Raw genomic sequence first — 18741 nt, 5'->3', positions numbered from 1 at the left:
GTATATATTTACAATAGTTGATTAAATCCTTTGTCTGTTAAGTTCAACTTTTGGATTTCCTAGAGACTATTTCCATTGAAAACTGCCTTCTTCCCCTGTATATGGATTATACTCTCTTGTTTCCTATAACTTTTTGTTGAAAACTGGACATTTTAAGTGGTACAGTGTGGCTAGTCTGGACATCAGAATCCCCCTGCCAGCCAGTTTTTTGTGTTTGCTGTTCATTGTTGTCATTGTTTGCTTAGTAACTTTTCTGGACTAGTTCTGTGAAGTCTCTGCTCATTTAGCTTAGAGCTCAGCTAATGATTGGGCAGAGGCTTTCTTAAGCACCTTAAGTCTACCAAACAGTAAATCTCCAGCCTTTGCTGAAGGACTCCTTGTGAATGCTGAGGCATGTGTTCAGTGCTCTTGCAGGCAGTTTACGACTTTGCCTTATCCTTCAGCTCGTGTTTATGTGGAACCTGAGGACTGGTCAGAGGTGAGAGATGAACGGCTTCTCATGTCTTCGCTGTGCCTGCACACAGCCCTACACATGTGCAGCCTTCTAGATTCCCGGGAATATGTCTGAGCTTTTCAAAGACGCCTGTGAACATCTTCTCACCTGTGAACACCCCAGTTTTTCCATAGCAGTTCTTGATCAGCTTATTCATCCCCAGCTTATAATGCTGCTTCAGGCAGCCATGGTGTTAAACCTTTGTCTCTAATTAATTTTTGACTGATGAACTATGGACAGTGTCTTCACAAAGACCCAAGTCAAATGAAGACAAGCCTGAGAATGGAGTTTCTCAGGGTGCCATCGGTCAGGCCAGATAGCACTGTGCTCTGGGGAAGAAGCTTCTGTGGAGCTCCCGGCCCATTCTGCTCCCTGTAATGGCTGCTGTGTTGCTGTTTGCCGGCTGCTGTAGCTAGAAAAGGGGTTTTCAAGGCAGTCTTGGTGCTGGGGAGAGGGCACGGGAAATAGAGCAAGTCACAATGGCAGAGAGCTCACCATTCATACTGAGATTCAGCTGTTTTCTTGAATATATGCTTATAAGTTAGCTGCAAGCCTTTGATTAATTTCCAGCATTCCAACAAAGTTGACTTGGACAGTTTTTGCCAGTGTTCTTGTTGCTTTTGTGAAGGAGCACATTTTCAGGGGTTCTTATTACTCCATCATTCCTAGAATGCTTCTCTGTCTCACTATTATTTTGAAATAGGCTCAAAGGACATATTTCAGATGTAAAGTATGTGAGTATATGTCAAGAAAGAGAAACGCAGAGTTGGGGAATAGCCCTCAGGCTGGCTTTCACATACAGCACTTTCCTAATCCTTGTACCCATGCTGTTCCTTTAATGTTGTTTCTTAGCTGTTGTCACATTCATCACCACTTTTAAGAATCGCTACGCCTTCTCTTTTCATTTTTTTCTCCATGGTATCTCTTCTTTCACTGTTAGCTAACCAGATAATTTGGCATTTTATAGTGATGACCTTCATATATTGTGAATCTTGGTTTTTAGTGAAAGTGCTAGTGGTTGGCTCTAGGGAGGGGAACAGATTACACATATATTGGCATTTAGCATAGTTTAGGCTAGAGACTTGTGGAAGGATGATTAGGTTTTAGGTTGGAGACACCGTTTGGCAGAAGGAGTCGGAGTTTCCAAAATAGTTTTGCCTAAAAAGTTTAAAATCATATATTTTACTTTGCCTCATTACAAAAAGTACTTGAGGCAGTCCTAAAACTCTTCTAGTTGTATTATTGACCAGAACATAATGGAAAATATTGTAGTATGGAATTGGAAGTAACAGCAGTGGACTGAATAGACCAGTAAAACTGTATGGGATTTTATCATAAGAGTTGTGGTTACTAAATCATTTATTACCTATTACCTATTAACTTGTACCTTCTAAAACTGATAGTACTAGAGTTAAGCCATTTCCTTGGAGAAGAACACTCCAGTGTTCTTGCCTGGAGAATCCCAGGGACGGGGGAGCCTGCTGGGCTGCTGTCTATGGGGTCACACAGAGTCAGACACGACTGAAGCGACTTAGCAGCAGAGTTAAGCCACCATACTCAATTATATCCCTAAGCAGTTTCATGACCAGTCACTGAGAATAAAGTTGATCTTTGGTTTGAAAAGCTTTTTAGCACTCATTTTAAGTTGGCCATTTTCAAAGGCATTCAATATTTACTCGTGTAGTGGCAGTTGCAAGGATTGGGCAAAATCTCTTTTTGACCATTTTTATGTTTTTGACCATTTTTATGGCTTATATTTCGTCACAGGATGTGTTTGCACCAGCATAGCCGAAGTCTGCTTTTTAAATGTGATTTATTAATCATTTTCCTAGGTTCATCAAGGCATATAAGAAGTTTGGTCTCCCTCTTGAACGGTAAGCTTAGTAACACAATAGTTTCTTATCCACCTCTTTTTCCCTTCTGTTATGTAGCAGTTTCTTTTTTTGGTTCTGTTTTCCATTTTTAAGGTCTGGTACCTATTGACAGTCTGATTTTTTAGACATGACATGCTCCAGATGACTTGGAGATCAACAAAACATTTTGCAGATGTAACTGCACTTTGCTTCTAGGAACACTGCAGTGAATGGAAGTAGGCTGGAGAAAGGAAAGTGAGCACAAAGAGGCAAACTAGTGCTGATAGCTTCTGGGCACGTCACCCGACGGCCCATTTAGTTAATAAAGAAAGCTGAGCCCTTTCCCCTGTTTTCTGAATTAGTCTGTTTTTGTGGACTCTTCCAAGTCAAATTCTTTACGATGGAAAGTGAGTAAGTTAGTCATAGTCACTGCTGGAGGGTTCTTGTTGGAGCCTTGAACAGTCAGATGAGGAATGAAGAGAAAAGTGTCTTTGCAGGAACAAGCTTACGCAGAACCAAGCGGTAGCTCACTTGGGCACAGGCCTTGAGGGCTGTCCCGGTATGTGTCTCTCCTCAGGCTGGAGTGCATCGCACGTGATGCTGAGCTGGTAGATAAGTCTGTGGCGGATCTGAAGCGCTTGGGGGAACTGATTCACAACAGCTGTGTGTCAGCAATGCAGGAATATGAAGAGCAGCTGAAAGAAAATGCCAGCGAGGGTAAGTCAGCAAGTCTGCCTCAGTGATGCTCACAGACCTGGATCGGGATCTCTGCTGCTCAGGGGTCTCTTCTCCTCACTCTTTCTTCACACTTGTATCCTGTGCTGCCCTCCTTTTTGGAAGTGTGTATTCTCACCTGCCTTTACTTATGTGAGCTCAGTTGTTAGATCCCAAAGATTTACTCCCAAACGAAGTTGATTTGCCCAGGGTGCAGAGCACTGAACAAGTGGAATGATTTCTTTTAATGTTACTGTAGAAAGTTCACGTTGGCTTGGATGATGTAAAGATCTGAGGAGGTAAAGCCTGACTGGGCACGATTGTATCGTGGTTGCAAGAGAGCACATTACAGAGCACCAGAAGGAATTATCTCGGATGCACATACAGGTGTTGTTTTGTTGTGATAAAGGATTTAGAGGATTAATCCAAACAGACAAAGCAGTAGCTGAATATTATAAAACTCTTTGTGAGCGTGAGTCTTTTTTGGCACTAGAATTTGTTGTAATTGAATTTGACCTGTAGCATGTTTTCTCTTATACACCAAAAGCACTTTTGCCTGTCCTCTACAAGCAGGAGGTGTCAGGAGAGAGCTGAGGTCCTTGTTGTTAAAGGACGCCCTTACAGTTGACCCTCAGAGATGAAGGTGTGACCATTCCAGTTCCCTGGCCTGTGGTGTATCTGTGCAGTTGCCTCCATTCTTGTCTCCCTTCACTGAGGTTACTCACAGGAGGCTCTGTCAGCTGTGATTAAGGGTTCACACGTGGGAGGCAGCCAGTGTACCTGGAATCTTGGTCCTGATGGTTCTCAGCTGCAAGATCTGAGACAAATGATAGCCTTTCAAGGATCTGGTGCAGAATGGAGTAGTAGCCCTGAGTCAGTGGGCTTGGATGGCCACTTGAATAATTTCATACATGTGAAGTGCTTGTCGTCATGTTTGCCTTGCAGTGTTAGCTATTTCACCAAGTAGAGCATTATTTGTGCTCCGAAATTTTTTTCTTTACACTATTACTGAAAGTAATAGAATTTTAAAATACCTTGAATATAGTCAAAAACATTTTTTAGGTGTGGTTTTTGTTTTTTTTTCCCCATGAAAGAAAGAAAAACTTGAGTGGTATGGACAATGATCCAAATTTGTGCTTTTATAGCACCCAGAATACATTCAAAAGTAAACCTTAGCATTACAGTGCTTTTCTTTTTTCCTTGTAATAGGTTTGAATAAGTATTACACTCATACGGCTCAAAAATGAAAACCAACTATCCCTGTTTCTTGTCTCTTTCTAGAAATGTAAAATATATATATATGTTCAAAAAAGGAATAGATACTATTTTAACACAGTTGGTGATGTAACATGCATACTGTTGTACCTTGCTTTGTCCATCTCACAGCATATTTGGGAATATTTCCTTGTGACAGGTGCCCCCTCGCCCACATACCTCTTTTCTCTGCTTATTCACAATCTGAATCTGATGGATTGCTTCCTCTGGGCATTACTTAACTTATTTCCATATACCTGTATTTTCTATAAACTGGCATTGAGTGTATTCCTGAGTCCAGGTTTCCTGCATTGGCAGACGAATTCTTTAGCATATGCCACCAGGAAAGCCCCTTCCATAGACCTGTATTTTCTGTACACTGGCACTTACTGTAGTCCTGAATCCAATTTCCAATTCTAGTGTAAGATTATTGATACCTCTTTTCTCAAGCCAAGAAATTTTTGTTCCTAGAAATGTTAGCATAATCATGTATTTGTCTCACACGTGTTTCCAAATATTAATATCCAATTTTACTGTTTTTTTTTTTTTGGTTTGGATTTTTGTTTGTTTGTTTTGGCTGTCTCTCAGCTTCCTTGGTCTTAGTTCCCTGGATTGAACCTGGGCTGTGGCAGTGAAAGCCTGGAGCCCTAACCATTAGACTGCCAAGGAATCCCCCCAGTGTTACTGTTAACAATAAGACTTCTCAATGCAAAGTCTGATTCTTTTGCATTTCTTTTTGTCCTTAAAATCCATGCTTTAGCAATGTATGAAGTACTGTGTTTTAAAATTGTTTGAAATTGTTCTTTTCCCTGTGTGGTTATGCCACCAGCTTATAATATGTAGTTCAGTATCTTTTGTTTACATTTCAGTTTCTAGGGACTGCTTTTCTTGTTTTTATGAAACTGTGTGTGTTTTAATTATGTAAACCATTTGCATGGCCCAGAGTCAGAACTGTCAAATAAGGAACGCATGGAGAACCTTGCCTTCATCCCTGTCCCCGGGGCTGTCTTTTCTCCCACAGACAAGTGCCATTATCTCACGGATTTCGACTTTGGCCAGAAAGTCTGTGGTTAGAGTTGACCTGCTTTGTTTTTGCCTCTAGGATTACTTTAATTTGAAACTCGACCTGGGGATAACCTTTCCATGACTTATTTTGTTCATCCTTTCAAATGTGTTAGGTATTAACTTGATCTCAGGCTTTTATAGTAAAGAAGTTCATCTTAAAAAAATTTATCGATGGGTTAAAAAACAAAAGAAAAATCTTAAGTGTTTATATCACTCCTTGAAAATCTTCTTTCATTAGTTTTAGAGCCAAAGTATAAAACAAAGAGGAAGATTAAAATACAATTATAAACACTGCTGGACTGAAAAATTCTAAATCTTAAAAAACCGAACTGTTTAGAGATTATTTTACAAACATTAATTGAGAAAACTTTTTGCCTTATTGATTGTATCTTTGGATTAACAGTAAACCAGAGATATACATTGAGGGAATAAGAGAGCATTTAGGATTGTTCACCTGCGTTTTAATTCTGTATACTTCTTCTGTGTACACTTCTGAACAGTGAATTCTCATGTAACAAATATGCAATTGATGTTCTTTAGGGAAAGGACCAGGGAAAAAGAGAGGCCCAACTATCAAGATATCTGGGGTTCAGGTTAATGTGAAATCTATTATCCAACATGAAGAAGAGTTTGAGATGCTGCATAAATCTATCCCTGTAGACCCTGAAGAAAAAAAAAAGTGAGTATAACATGTACCCACGCACGGGTGGTTGTGCCATTAGAAAACAGATTTGAAGTTACAGAGTAGTATTTTCATTGTCTTTTTGATGTACTAGAATGCTTTGTCTATGTTCATTTGTGTTTATTTCCAAATCAGAAAGGCCTCTCCTCTCACGTCTTCCTGCTTTGGAAAACTTTTCAGATATTGCTTATCCTGTCGTGTCAAGGCTGCACATTTTGATGTTGAGTGGGGAGTAGAGGATGACTCTCGTTTATTGCTGGGAATTTATGAACATGGCTATGGAAACTGGGAGCTAATTAAAACGGACCCAGAGCTTAAGTTAACTGACAAAGTAAGTGATTATCTGTGGTGCTGGAGATTTCTAGAAGATTTGTTGTATATCTTTTTATCAATGACTTACTTTTAACTGTTTTCTGAGGGGTGGGGGATCAAATTAAAGATTAGTACAACAGTAAATTCCTGGGGTTTCTATCCTTGAAAACATTACTGTCTTTAGTGGACTGTGGCACTATTTCAGAGCTGAAGATAATAGCCAGGTGAAATTTTGGGGAAATACATAGGAGAAATCTTAAAATTCTGATATTTATCGTAGGTTAGATCTCATTGCAACAAATACCAGGGTTGGATTATTAATAATAAAAGCACTCCTCAGCCTGAGTTGTTGGCACTTTGTTTAAAACGATATTGGATCAGTTCTCCACCTGGAGAAAGAATGAGCCATGCCTTGGTATTTTTTGTAATGGAGTTAAACACGGGCTGTACTTCTCCCACAAAATTAAGCCTCCCACCCTATCCGTTGCACATCAGGCTGCCTAGTAGTGAGGCCGTGCTCAGAGCTGTAAGCAGGGAAAGCTGACTGGCTCAAATTTTCGTAGGATGCGCTCCATGTTGGGCTCCCGGCAGGGCTTTTCCCGGCACGTCCCTCAGTGCTCATCCCAGGTGCGGTGTTCTCAGAGGGTGCCAGCACCCTGCCATAAGCACTGAGACCACATCCAGCCTGGCCAGGAGGCCCAGCTGCGTCCTGGCGTAGCTCAGTGCTCTCCGGCAATGCTCTAAGAAGCATTTTCAATCTAAAACGAAGCTTTAACCTAGCTCCAGGGATTCCCTGCTCCTGGAAGGAGGAAATCCACGACGGCTGGGATGCTCTAGCAGATGAAGCCAACAAGCCCCTCCTACCTGAGTTGTTCTACCCTGTTAACAGCACAGGTAGGAGCCAGTGGGAGAGCTGGATTTCTCCATCCCATTTTGTAAAATGAGAACGGCTCATAAGGGATGTTCAGTGACTGGGAGCCATGGACATGAGATAGGATCTGAGGCTTTATCTGTGTTCTGGGTGGTTGGGGAGGGAAAGGATCGTTCAGCTGTTTGTCATCTCTGTTCATCCTGATCCACTAACCGGGCTGTGGGCCATGCCGGGTGCTTCTCTTCCTTTCCTGTTGAAGATTCTGCCCGTGGAGACAGATAAAAAGCCCCAGGGGAAGCAGCTGCAGACCCGAGCAGACTACTTGCTGAAGCTGCTCAGGAAGAGTCTGGAGAAGGAGGGCGCTGTGACGGGCGGGGAAGAGGTGAGTGCAGCTGCCGGCCTGGCGTCCCCCGGGGCCTGAGGCTCCTGCCCTGCAGGGTTAGGTGGGCAAGAGATGCCCCTTCCGGGTGCAGCACAGAATGCTATCCTCTCCTTGTCAGCTGTTGCTACTGGGAGTTCAGTGGTAATGGTTTGGTTGGTAATGGTAGGAATGTTCGTGTAGTAATTGAACACCTAAACACCTTGGCATAAACCCATTCTTCTAGAATACTGCCTCAAAATAGTTCTTATCTCTCCCAGTGCCACTGGTCTAGATAGACTTTCGCTATTGCTTTATGCCATTTCCTTGATTTTGGAATATAGATCTTGTTACTGTCTGAACATCACTGCATTTGCCTGTTCCAGCTAACACTGGCTACGTGTAGTCACAGGTCCCAGGGATAAAATGGGTAATTAGGATACACAGTTAATTCAGACAGTGGACTTCAGTTGCAGTGAGTGACCTTACCTGCTCAGTGAAAGATTTCAGCTGAGTTACTAATGGACTCCTCCTTTACCTTTTATTTCCTCAACTTGTCATTTCTCTTCAAGCCTGGAAAGATGCAAATCACAGTTAGGAGATAGTTCAGGTTACAGCCAGTACCAGTAGCCTTTGTGTGTACACACTCCTTAAGTGCTCCCAGAGCTATGCCATTTGTGTTAATTTCCCTGCATTATAAACAAAGCAAATTTCAGAAAACAAAAAATCCCAATCCCATACTTTGTCCTTAACAAAGTCCCATTATGTAAGTAATGTCACTCTTCACATATATGTTGAGGATATTCTGTAAGTTAGGTTCTGGAGAGAGAGATGAGACCATGGTTTTTACTTTTGGATAATGCTATATCTGAGTGGATAAACACATTTTCCTTATTTTTAGATACAGCATGCTTCTCCATTTTTTTATGTTCCTGTTACTATCTTTTGCATATTATTTTTCTTCTTATTTGTGCATAAGGTGATTTTCCTTCTTTTGAATTTTGTCTTGAGATTGAATTCCAAAAAATGGAGTCAGTGGGTTCATGAATATGGACATTTTTGTGAGGCACAGAATGATTTATTTTTTCCTCCTTCAGATAAAATTGATTGCACTACCATGAATTTTCTTTTGAGTTTCCTCTTTTGAATTATGTGGCTGCTACTATTCAAAGAATCGTAATGTTATGTGGTCATACTTTTGAGGGACTTGATTTGTAGTTTTATCATCATTTTCTTCTGGTTTCCAGGCCAAATTAAAGAAGCGGAAGCCTCGAGTGAAAAAGGAAAACAAAGCACCGAGGCTGAAGGACGAGCATGGAATTGAGTTTTCATCTCCTCGACACTCAGACAATCCATCAGAAGAGGGAGAAGTAAAGGTGTGAGGCTGCGTTTCAGTTGAGATGATTTTCTAAGTTACATTTATTGTGCCAGCTGGTGTAAAACCATTTGAAGTGTGTTTGGTTTACATACCAGAGTAGGTAAAATGGAAATAGAAATACGTGTATCTTTGCTTAACATGTGAGAGAGGAATATAGTTGTTCATGTAAAATCAGTGATTGAAATAATGAAAGCAAATAAAGGGAACCACGAAATTTAGTGATAAATGGCAGCTGATGCTCAGCCTCACTGTTGGGATGATAAGGAGTGGTGGAGACTGGTTAATCAGGGAGCACATGCCTCATGCATAGGGGCACCTATGATGCAGTTCATTGTTGGGCCAATAAAAACTCCTTGTGGTTCAGATTTGGCCCAGATCTGTCCGTTTGTAACCTCTAGTCTAAGGAAAGTGAAAAGTAACGTGGTAGCATTCAGCCTGTTGAATCAGGGACTGAAAACTATGGAATTTTATTTTGTTTCACTTTGAGGTTAGTTCCAGGAGGCTCAGAAGTGGGTATATGAACTAGCGTGGATTTGAGTCAAGCATACATAAATTCAAATTGTAGCAACCTTACCAGTTACTACCTAGCAATAAGCTCTTTGGTTTTCGGTTTTTTCCATGGGAATAATGATGCCTATGTAGTGAAGAGCATCTGCCTCTATAGGCTTCAGTTGAAGCAGACGGCTTTAAGGCTGTGCTTGAGAACACGCTTCTGTGGGCGCAGTGATGAACCATTGAGGGCAGTGCTTTCTAGTTTTTTTTTTCCTAGAAAGTTAAAGAGGGAATAAAAAGTTTGTGGCAAAAGCTCACAGCCCCATTTGTTTTCTAGGATGATGGCTTAGAAAAAAGTCCAACGAAAAAGAAACAGAAGAAGAAAGAGAACAAGGAGAACAAGGAAAAACAAATGAGTTCTAGGAAAGACAAGGAAGGGGACAAGGAAAGGAAGAGGTCGAAAGACAAGAAAGAGAAGGTACCAGTGTTGTTCTACTTCCTGAGATGCCCACAGCCTTTGGGATTCCCTTCTAGGATTTAGAAATAAAACGGGGTTTGAGGGCCCTGAAAGAATCGTCATTTCATGACTATATCCCAGGAGGAAGGATGGGGCTTCCCGTCAGGATGGCTGCAGTTCTCCCTGCAGAGAGGGGGCAGTGTGTGCGTGGCGGTATTCTTCAATGTAGAAGCCTTGCTCTTTTATTACACATTTCAGAGAGGGTGTTAGAATGAGATCAGGAAGTTACGTGATACATGTTCTCAGACTCATGGTAGAAAACCACCATCTACAGATGAATCTGAATACATGAAAGGTTTAGAGTTCGAACCAGATACTATCAAGAGTAGAAATGGGTTAAAAGCCTTGTTATTGTGTAATCTTCATATTTCGGTTTTATGAAGTTCATTCCAAACCTAGAATTCTGGTTCAGTGTTGAATCTTGCTGACTTCTGATGAAGTTATTTTTCAGTTAATCTTTATAATCATTGTTAAAACATGCAAATAACTGAATTCTTCCACCACTTATAAGTCTAACAGATTTCTTGATGAGGACATATGAAACTTTTTTTTATTATATGCATATAAGAACAAATATAAAAATTTGTTTAGGAAACAAATTTGTAGAAAAATTAGGCCAGGCTATTTGGATTGCCTTTTCTTCCCACATAGCAATATATCACAAATAGTTTTCCAAGCAAATAAATAAAAGTTAAAGCCATTTTTAGTAGATAAGGAAGATTTTGTTTGATTGTAACTTTTTGGAAGTAATTTAAGTTTCCCATATGGACATTGCTTTCAAATTTCTAATTATAAACTCTGTTGTGACACATATCTTTCTTTGCATTTGTGCTTCTGCAGAAAGATACCTTTAAAATGAAATATTTAAAAAATAGATGGACAGAGAACGATTTAACCAGCAACCGTGTACCCGATATTGGTACCAGCAACAGATATTGCAGCTGCTGACATTTTTCTTGTTTACTTCAAGTGGTTTTTTTCCGGCTGCTGTGTTTGGTGCTCCACACACCCATTACCAAACGCCCCTCAGTTGGAGCTCCCCTCTGTTCCTTCTCCCAGTTTCATTACTGTCCTCTGTAACACTGCTCTGACATTGGTATGAAACCACCTTACCCATGCTTTTATACTTTTCCTACATGTTATGTAATCATAAGCAAAGCATAGTATTGTTTTATGTTTTTAAATGTTCATACCTACAGTTAGTTTTTATTTGTATCTGTATCTCCATCATTCTGCACCCTTTCATGGATAAATGAGCTTCATCCACCTGCATTCATATAAATTCAGTCACTTAAACTATCTTAGTTATTTAGATTGAAGCATATGTTCGTTCTTAAGCTGTTAATAAAGTTGCTTCTTGCTCCTCTGTTGGAGCTCTTCAGTTTACAGTCTTAACCTCTTGATGACATTTTTGTACATTTCATCGATTAGGCGATAGAAGCCAAAATAGCACTGATGAAGCTAAAATTCTGTTTAGAGACAGGAATGGGAATGATATATGATTAAACTGTTAATAAAATGTGTTTGGCTTCATGATATCTCGAAACTGAGGCCGTCTAGTATACCCACTTACAGTGATGTGACGCAGCGAAGAAGTCCGAATGCAGGACAGGAGCACACAAATGACAATGACTCCTTGTAACTCTTTTCTGAAAAGCCTAAAGGTGGTGATGCCAAATCTTCAAGTAAATCCAAGCGCTCTCAGGGCCCTGTCCATATCACAGCAGGAAGCGAACCCGTCCCCATTGGAGAGGATGAGGAGGATGATCTGGACCAGGAGACGTTCAGCATAGTAAGTTCTGGAATCAAGGGGGCGGGGTCTGCAGCTGCCGTGCTTGCCTCTCCCAGTTCCTGCGGCCCAGCTAGTCGGTCTAGTAGGTCTAGTAAGCAGCATGGCGTGAGACGAGGCTGGGGTCCGGCCGTGTGAGCCGGAGCAGTGGTGAGCGTGGCCTGTTTCACATGCTCCTGTGTTGTGGGCGAGGAGCTGAGCCACGGCCTGGGGTGTGGTGCAAGCCGCGGCGCGCCGCCTCCTAAGAGACAGGGACGCTGAGGGGAGAGTCATGGACCAGGCCTTGCACAGGATGGTGACAGGCCAGCGCGTCCTCAGGGGCGTGCCCCTCATCAGAGCTGTGGGCGCGTGCCTTACTGTGCTGCACTCGTCCCCTTTCTCCTCCTCTCTTGAGGTCGCTTCCTCTCCCAAACTTGCCCACATCACTGTTCACTTGATTCCAGTGTATGTTCATTTAGTTTTGAAGAAAAAGTGGTCTTCCAACTCTCAGAATATTCCTCCTCTGCGGCAACAGTGGATAGAATTTTGACCTCGTCCTGTAAGACTCTTCTCTTGTTTTACCCTTTTTTGTGTGTGTCTGTGTTCCCAAAAACCTATATGCATATGTGTATTTTTTTTTTCTCTTCACGCTTATCTCATTTTTCTTAAATCTCTTTACTCTTCTTCCTGTGAGCTCTCTGAGGGAAAGTACTATGTCTTCTAAAGTAGGTGTAGATGATAGAAGTATCTCAGTAAGTGAGTAAATGAATAAATTAATTACACAACCGCCTCTCTGATCTGTTTCTGGTTCTTCCTTGACCCAGTATTTATAGGAGAACATCATTAGCTAATGCTTCTGTGGTACCATACTATTTTAAAAGTGGCTTTTACCCAACATTGTAAATCAGCTGTTTGTTGCTCTTGTTCAGTCGCTAAAGTCATCCCTGACTCTTTGCAACCCCGTGGACGGTAGCCCTCCAGGTTCCTCTGTCCATGGGATTTCCCAGGCAAGAATATTAGAGCGGTTGCCATTTGCTTCTCCAGGGGATCTTCCTGACCCAGAGATCGAACCTGCATTTCCTTCACTGGAAGGCAGATTCTTTACCACTGAGTCATGAAGGAAGCATCAATCAACTGCACCTGAATTTAAAAAAAAAAAAAGAAGGAAATCCCATTTATATATTCCAGCTCATTTACTCTTGTTTTTATATTATGATATCTTTTAAAAATGCAGACAATTTTCAGAAATATAATAGGCATTGATAGAGGTACCACAAAGTTTTGTCAGGTCTGAATTTTTTAAGGCTCAGACTCTAAAGTTGAAGCTCCTGGCTCTGCTTTGTTTCCTCCCCAGCAGTGACCACAATTCTAGTTTGATGTAGTTCTCATGTGTTGTGGTTCTCATGTGTGACTTCAGAGTTTTATTACTTAATCTCTTTAAAGACAGTAATAGTTCACATAATCAGCCAGGTATTGTTAGTGTGCTTTTTGTGTATTTTCTCCATGACAACCTGTGAGGTAAGTATTATCTCTGTTTTACCCCTTAAAAAATAATGTGAGGAGAGTTAAGTAACTTGTCCTTTTTCACAGAGTTAAGATGTAGAGCTAAGATCTTACCCACACGATTTGACCCAAGAGTCTGGGTTCTCCCCATTACACTGCACATCCTCCCAACTGTCCATAAGCAGCATGACTGCTGCTTCCCAGGTCTGGAACCTACTGATAAACGCCACACTGTATATCTTGTAGCTTGCTTCAGCATGCACAGTTTTGAGATTTATTCATGTTGTTAATTGTGTCTCTGATTTCAGTGTTTGCTGTTATTCTGTTTTATGATTTCCACAATTCATTCTTTATCCTATTGATGGACATTGGGGTTTTCCAAACATTCACCACTACAAATAGGCTACAGTGACATTGTAAATATATCATCAAACGTGTGTGTAATAGCTTCTCTAGTGTGTAGCTTGTGCAGAAAAGCCGGGTGTTTGTTTGGGTCCACACTTCTGCTTTATTAGATGTTGCAGAATTCATCTTCAAGGCAATTGTAAAGATTTGCTCTCTTTCTAGTGATGAGTGTGAGTTCTAGGTGCTTCCCAGTCTTGGAAACACTTGGTAATTTCTGACTTCTTACTGCTGCTGCTAAGTCACTTCAGTGGTGTCCGACTCTGTGCGACCCCATAGACGGCAGCCCACTAGGCTCCCCCCTTCCCTGGGATTCTCCAAGCAAGAACACTGGAGTGGGTTGCCATTTCCTTCTCCAATGTAGGAAAGTGAAAAGTGAAAGTGAAGTCGCTCAGTCATGTCCGACTCTTAGCGACCTGATAGACTACAGCTTACCAGGCTCCTCCGTCCATGGGATTTTCCAGGCAAGAGTACTGGAGTGGGGTGCCATTGCCTTCTCCGTCTGACTTCTTAATTTTTGCCAATCTAAGAGGTATGAAAAAATTGGCTAGTGGTGGTGTTGAACATTTATTTTCATATTTATCAGGTATTTGTGTTTCCAGTGAATTGCCTGTTCATATCTTTTGCCTATTCTAGATAACTTTTATATCCATACCTTCCCCCCCCCAATACCTGAGCATTTGTATTTCTCAAAAAACTTCAAGATAATTCTGATATGCGTCTGGATTTTTAAAAGTGATTACAGGTAGTCCTTACCTTTTCTATAGGAATCTTGTTCATGATACTAATCTTTTGTCTGTTACAGTCATTACAGGTATCTTCCAGTTTATCTTGTGTCCTTTTTAAAACTTTAAATATAATACTGAAAAGCAGATTTTAGGTATATGGCTATGGAGATTATCACGAAGTGATGGGAGTTTGTTGGATTTTTGTTGTTATGTAGTTATGTGGACATGTGGCTTACTGGTTCCTTATACTGGATACTTAGTGGCTGACAGCCATGCCCTACAGGTCAGAGAAATACTCCTGACTTACTCTGTGGTAATTTCCTTCTCAGTTCTTAGTTTTATCCTGGTTTTCGGACATTGGACTCTGGGAGTGGTCCCTGATATTATCTTAAAAATGTTTTCCACTTCTTTGTCAATCCTACATTTCTCGGAGATCTCCTCAGCTTTGTTTCTGAGAAGAAATGCCATTATTTCTTTTGAGGCTTTCGCTTCTTTGTCATTTTATTTCCAGGATCTTTTCCCCCCATGTATTTCTCCTAGATTTGTTTCCATCATTCGTGTTAGATTTTTCCAGATGGCATGGTGCTCCCTGGTTGTCTTCTGATATTTAAGAGTAAGGACTGAGCTTCTGATTGGAACCTCTGAGCATGTGCGTGGCACTTGATCGGCTCTGAGAGTGTTCTTCGTAGGGTGATCTGGCTGGGCTGCTTCCTCAGAAAACTTTAGTCGGGTGGTCAGCATCTTTTGGTTCTTGCTCTTGGGTGGTCAGGTTTTAGGCACAAGAATCCTCCAGTTCTCCTGATGGAGGATTAAGACCTGGCTTTCTTCATTCTGGAATCTGCGAGGCAAAAAAAAACAAACCAAAAGCCAAGCTGGTTGGTGGCTCATCTAATATGCATATATTACACATGTATTCCATATAATGCTGTTTTCAGTACAGCAGGCTTGCCCCTCAACTATGCCTGTGCAGCCCAGTTAAAAGACTTATCCTCTCCAGAGAATAAACTTCCATATATGTTGTTGGGCAGAGTTAGAGATCTGGGTGTCTGTAATGAATCTGAGTATCTATTCCTTTTAGGCAATCTTAAAAAAAAAAAATCCTTATTTTCAGCCTTCACCCCTACTGCCAGTGATACTTAGCAAGCCTTTGGGGGAATAAGTTTGCAGCATAAATCGGGCTGGCTCTCAGCTCTCTAGTAAGTATCTATTAAGTGATTTCACTTGCTGTAATAGTTTGCTGCTGTTGGTTTCTTGGATTTCCCTTGTCTTTGTGGGCTTATCTCTTCCAAAGTCAATTCCTTTACTGTCGTGTTAGTGGATGGAGACAGCAAGAACAAGTTTCTTGTGTTCAGTCCACCGTCTTTATCTGGAAGCCTTTCCCTCAGTTTCTTATAAGCCTGAAGGACTTGTAAATATTTCACCCTGCAGTTTTAGGTAGTTTGTGGTGCCCGGTTTTCAGGTTAGGTCTGTAGTTCCGCTTCAGAACTAAGTAGTTGCATCACGAATGCCCCTCTGGCAGATGGGGAAACAGCGGTGTTCTGGAGGCCAAGTAAAGTGTGAACGCCGCTGCTCTGAGCACTGGAGCCGAGACTGGAGCCTGACGTTTTTCCGACTCTCTAACATTTTTCTTTGTTGCCCTGCCTTTCTTTCCCTGCTTCTCTACAAGTGGTCATGTGGCCTGAGGGGGACTGTGTGTTCTCTGGGAGTTCAGGGCACAGGAAGCGTGGGGTGCAGAGGGCTTATGTCTCTCCTCTGTCACAGTGTAAGGAGCGGATGCGGCCCGTGAAGAAGGCGCTGAAGCAGCTGGACAAGCCTGACAAGGGGCTCAGCGTCCAGGAGCAGCTGGAGCACACGCGGAGCTGCCTGCTGAAGATCGGGGACCGGATAGCCGAGTGCCTGAAAGCTTACTCAGACCAGGAGCACACCAAGCTGTGGAGGAGGTAACCCGCCGTGGCCCTGCACGCCTGTCGCATTGTCTGTCCTGACTTGATGACAGAGTGTGTGTGTGTTAGGGATTCTATTTTTGTTTTATACAACATGACACAGCCACCTAATGAAAACATTTTTTCTCAGCAAAAGCTGACGACTGGCAGCTTACCTGCAGGCTTCAGTTTTCTTTTCCTGAAATAGCCTATTCCTCTGAGGCCAGTCTTGACTGGGTAAGATGATATTATTTTATGAGAGAAATACTGTGGTGCTGGATTTGCTGGCCTGTCCTCAGAATAAAGACTCAGTCTTTGAACCTGGAAGGGATAGAAATCATGTATAATTTCACTACTCTATCCATCTCAGGTTAATAGTCAGAGATAATATAACTAATTGGTTAGTTCTGTATCAGCTAATAAGAGGAGGCAAAAGCTCAAACCACTGGAGCTGTGAGTCTTCTTCTCTCTAATAGTTGAAGAACTCAAGTAGTAATTTGGATTAATGCAGTTAATCCAGAACTTCAGTTTGTAAGGCATCATGACTTACATAGGTTCATTTATAATTCATTTCTGATGTTTATAAAACATGCCTGTAATTTCTCAAAGAGAATTGTAACATTAAGTCTCTCTCTATACTCCACAGTTAACTGAACTCATATACTTCACAGTTAATTATCTTTGTGTAATATGCCTAACATCAGTGGACGGATTTTTGAGTGAAAAGGAGATTTAAGAAAACCTCTGTCATGATGCTATTCATAGCATGCTTCACAGCCATGAAAAAAGAACATTTAAGTTTTGAAATGTGACTTGACTTTCCTCTTAGACTGTTCCCAACTTCTGGATCCCTGTATCTAGCCGTCTGGCTCTCTTTTTACCCAGCTTAACCCCTATTGGAAGATAACAAAAGCTCACCATCCTAGCGTATAGTTCCATGAAGCTAGGCTGGATACTGTGCACTGTGGCCAGTCTGTGTTTAGATGTGCTGGGTACTGTGGTCCTGGCCTGCTGTGGTTCATAAGTAAGTCCTTGCCCACTCATGAGAAACTGTCCCTCATGCAGTGATGCTTGGAAGATCAAGTCTAGTAGGAATTCCAAGAAGGTAGAAACCCGTGCAGAGGAGCAGTCAGGGAGGGAAGACTTGCAAGGGGCAGGCAGGTAGACCGAGCCGGCGTGGGAAAGCAGAGTGGACCTGCTTAGATGGGAGAGTTCTCAGGCTTCAACAAAACGTTGAAAGTGGCTCTTAGGGTTTAAAGCAGGTTGTTAGGATGACTGAAGTGCTGCTACAGAGGACTTGAGAGAGAAAGGTAAATGGCTTTCCGTAGGAGGCCGCAGGTTTACTGGTCAGGAGCTGGACAGTGTTCTCTGAGCGGCGCTGCGTGGCGTGGTGTGGCTGCTCTCCAGGACGCGCGCCTTTCCTTCTAGCACACGAGGGTACCTGTGCCTCCGTGTTCTGCACACCTGCTCTACCAGCCACTGCCCTGTTGACAGTCGTGCCACGCACAGTGGAATCGGAGCGGGGCAGTCGCTTGGAGTTTCGAAGGCAGGAATGACAGGCTGTGGTGGTGACAGCTGGGAGGAAGGGAGGGGCAGCAGTGCAGAGATGCCCACCTGTACCTGGGTCCCTGGGAGGCGGTGGTGATGACAGACTGCCTGAGGGCCCAGGGAGAACAGAGGTGGGGCGAGATCTTAGGTCTGAGGTCACAGGCGTCAGGAAATAAGTTAGAGGGGTTTTAGCTGTGAGATGGAACCCTTGTCTCCAGATCAATGTAATATTGATAATGTAATTGTCTCCAGATTGTCAAATTCTGTTGACATTAGTTAGCTTCCGAAGGTGTATTTGTTATTGATGCCAAGACCTGAAAGATCATTTCTCTATTTTTTATACTTGGAAAGTATTCCAAGTATAGCAAAATCAATTAACTTGCCATCCATAAAGAGAAGAGTTATTTTTAAAATTCTATAATTTACCAGAAAAAATTTCTTCTTCTTTTTTTTAGGAACCTATGGATTTTTGTCTCCAAGTTTACAGAATTTGATGCTCGAAAATTGCACAAGTTGTACAAGATGGCTCATAAGAAAAGATCTCAAGAAGAAGAGGTAAAAATACAAATTTAAGCCTAATTCATACAAACAGATAAAAACCAGTTCTGCCAAAAAAATTCCCTCATTCCTGTTTTTGTCTCAGGAGATGATTGTAAACTCATAGGTTGTGGTCTGGAAAGGGCCCGGGGTTCCCTGCTCTTACTTTACAGATGGAGGCCTGGGTCCGAGAGGGGCTGCGGGTGGGTTCTTGCCTGCTGGGTTCTTCCGCCGTCTTAGCCGTGCACTTTGTCCACATACTCCACAAGCAGTCAGACTATCGGCTGAGACCTGATGGGTGGTAGTGCCAGTGTACAGGAGCCAGACAGGGCTGGCATTCTGAT

The 18741-nt window shown here is 42.1% G+C and overlaps 1 protein-coding gene across 8 annotated transcripts in view; it reads left to right on the top strand.

The window, feature by feature from the left end:
• CHD2 (chromodomain helicase DNA binding protein 2) overlaps positions 1–18741 on the top strand; it is a 112164-nt gene that overhangs the window by 75876 nt on the left and 17547 nt on the right. For all 8 annotated transcript variants that reach the window (NM_001102181.2, XM_059879128.1, XM_059879125.1 and 5 more), the window contains 10 exons: positions 2326–2367; positions 2924–3063; positions 5920–6058; positions 6242–6392; positions 7504–7626; positions 8850–8978; positions 9810–9950; positions 11647–11781; positions 16152–16330; positions 18316–18415. In NM_001102181.2, the coding sequence (NP_001095651.2) occupies positions 2326–2367; positions 2924–3063; positions 5920–6058; positions 6242–6392; positions 7504–7626; positions 8850–8978; positions 9810–9950; positions 11647–11781; positions 16152–16330; positions 18316–18415 (1279 nt within the window). The remainder of the gene's footprint in view (positions 1–2325; positions 2368–2923; positions 3064–5919; positions 6059–6241; positions 6393–7503; positions 7627–8849; positions 8979–9809; positions 9951–11646; positions 11782–16151; positions 16331–18315; positions 18416–18741) is intronic.

This window comes from Bos taurus, chromosome 21, assembly GCF_002263795.3.
Source record: "Bos taurus isolate L1 Dominette 01449 registration number 42190680 breed Hereford chromosome 21, ARS-UCD2.0, whole genome shotgun sequence".
Classification (NCBI taxonomy): domain Eukaryota; kingdom Metazoa; phylum Chordata; class Mammalia; order Artiodactyla; family Bovidae; genus Bos; species Bos taurus.
The sequence above is the reverse complement of the archived record's forward strand: the minus strand, read 5'-3'. Positions and strand labels throughout refer to the sequence as shown.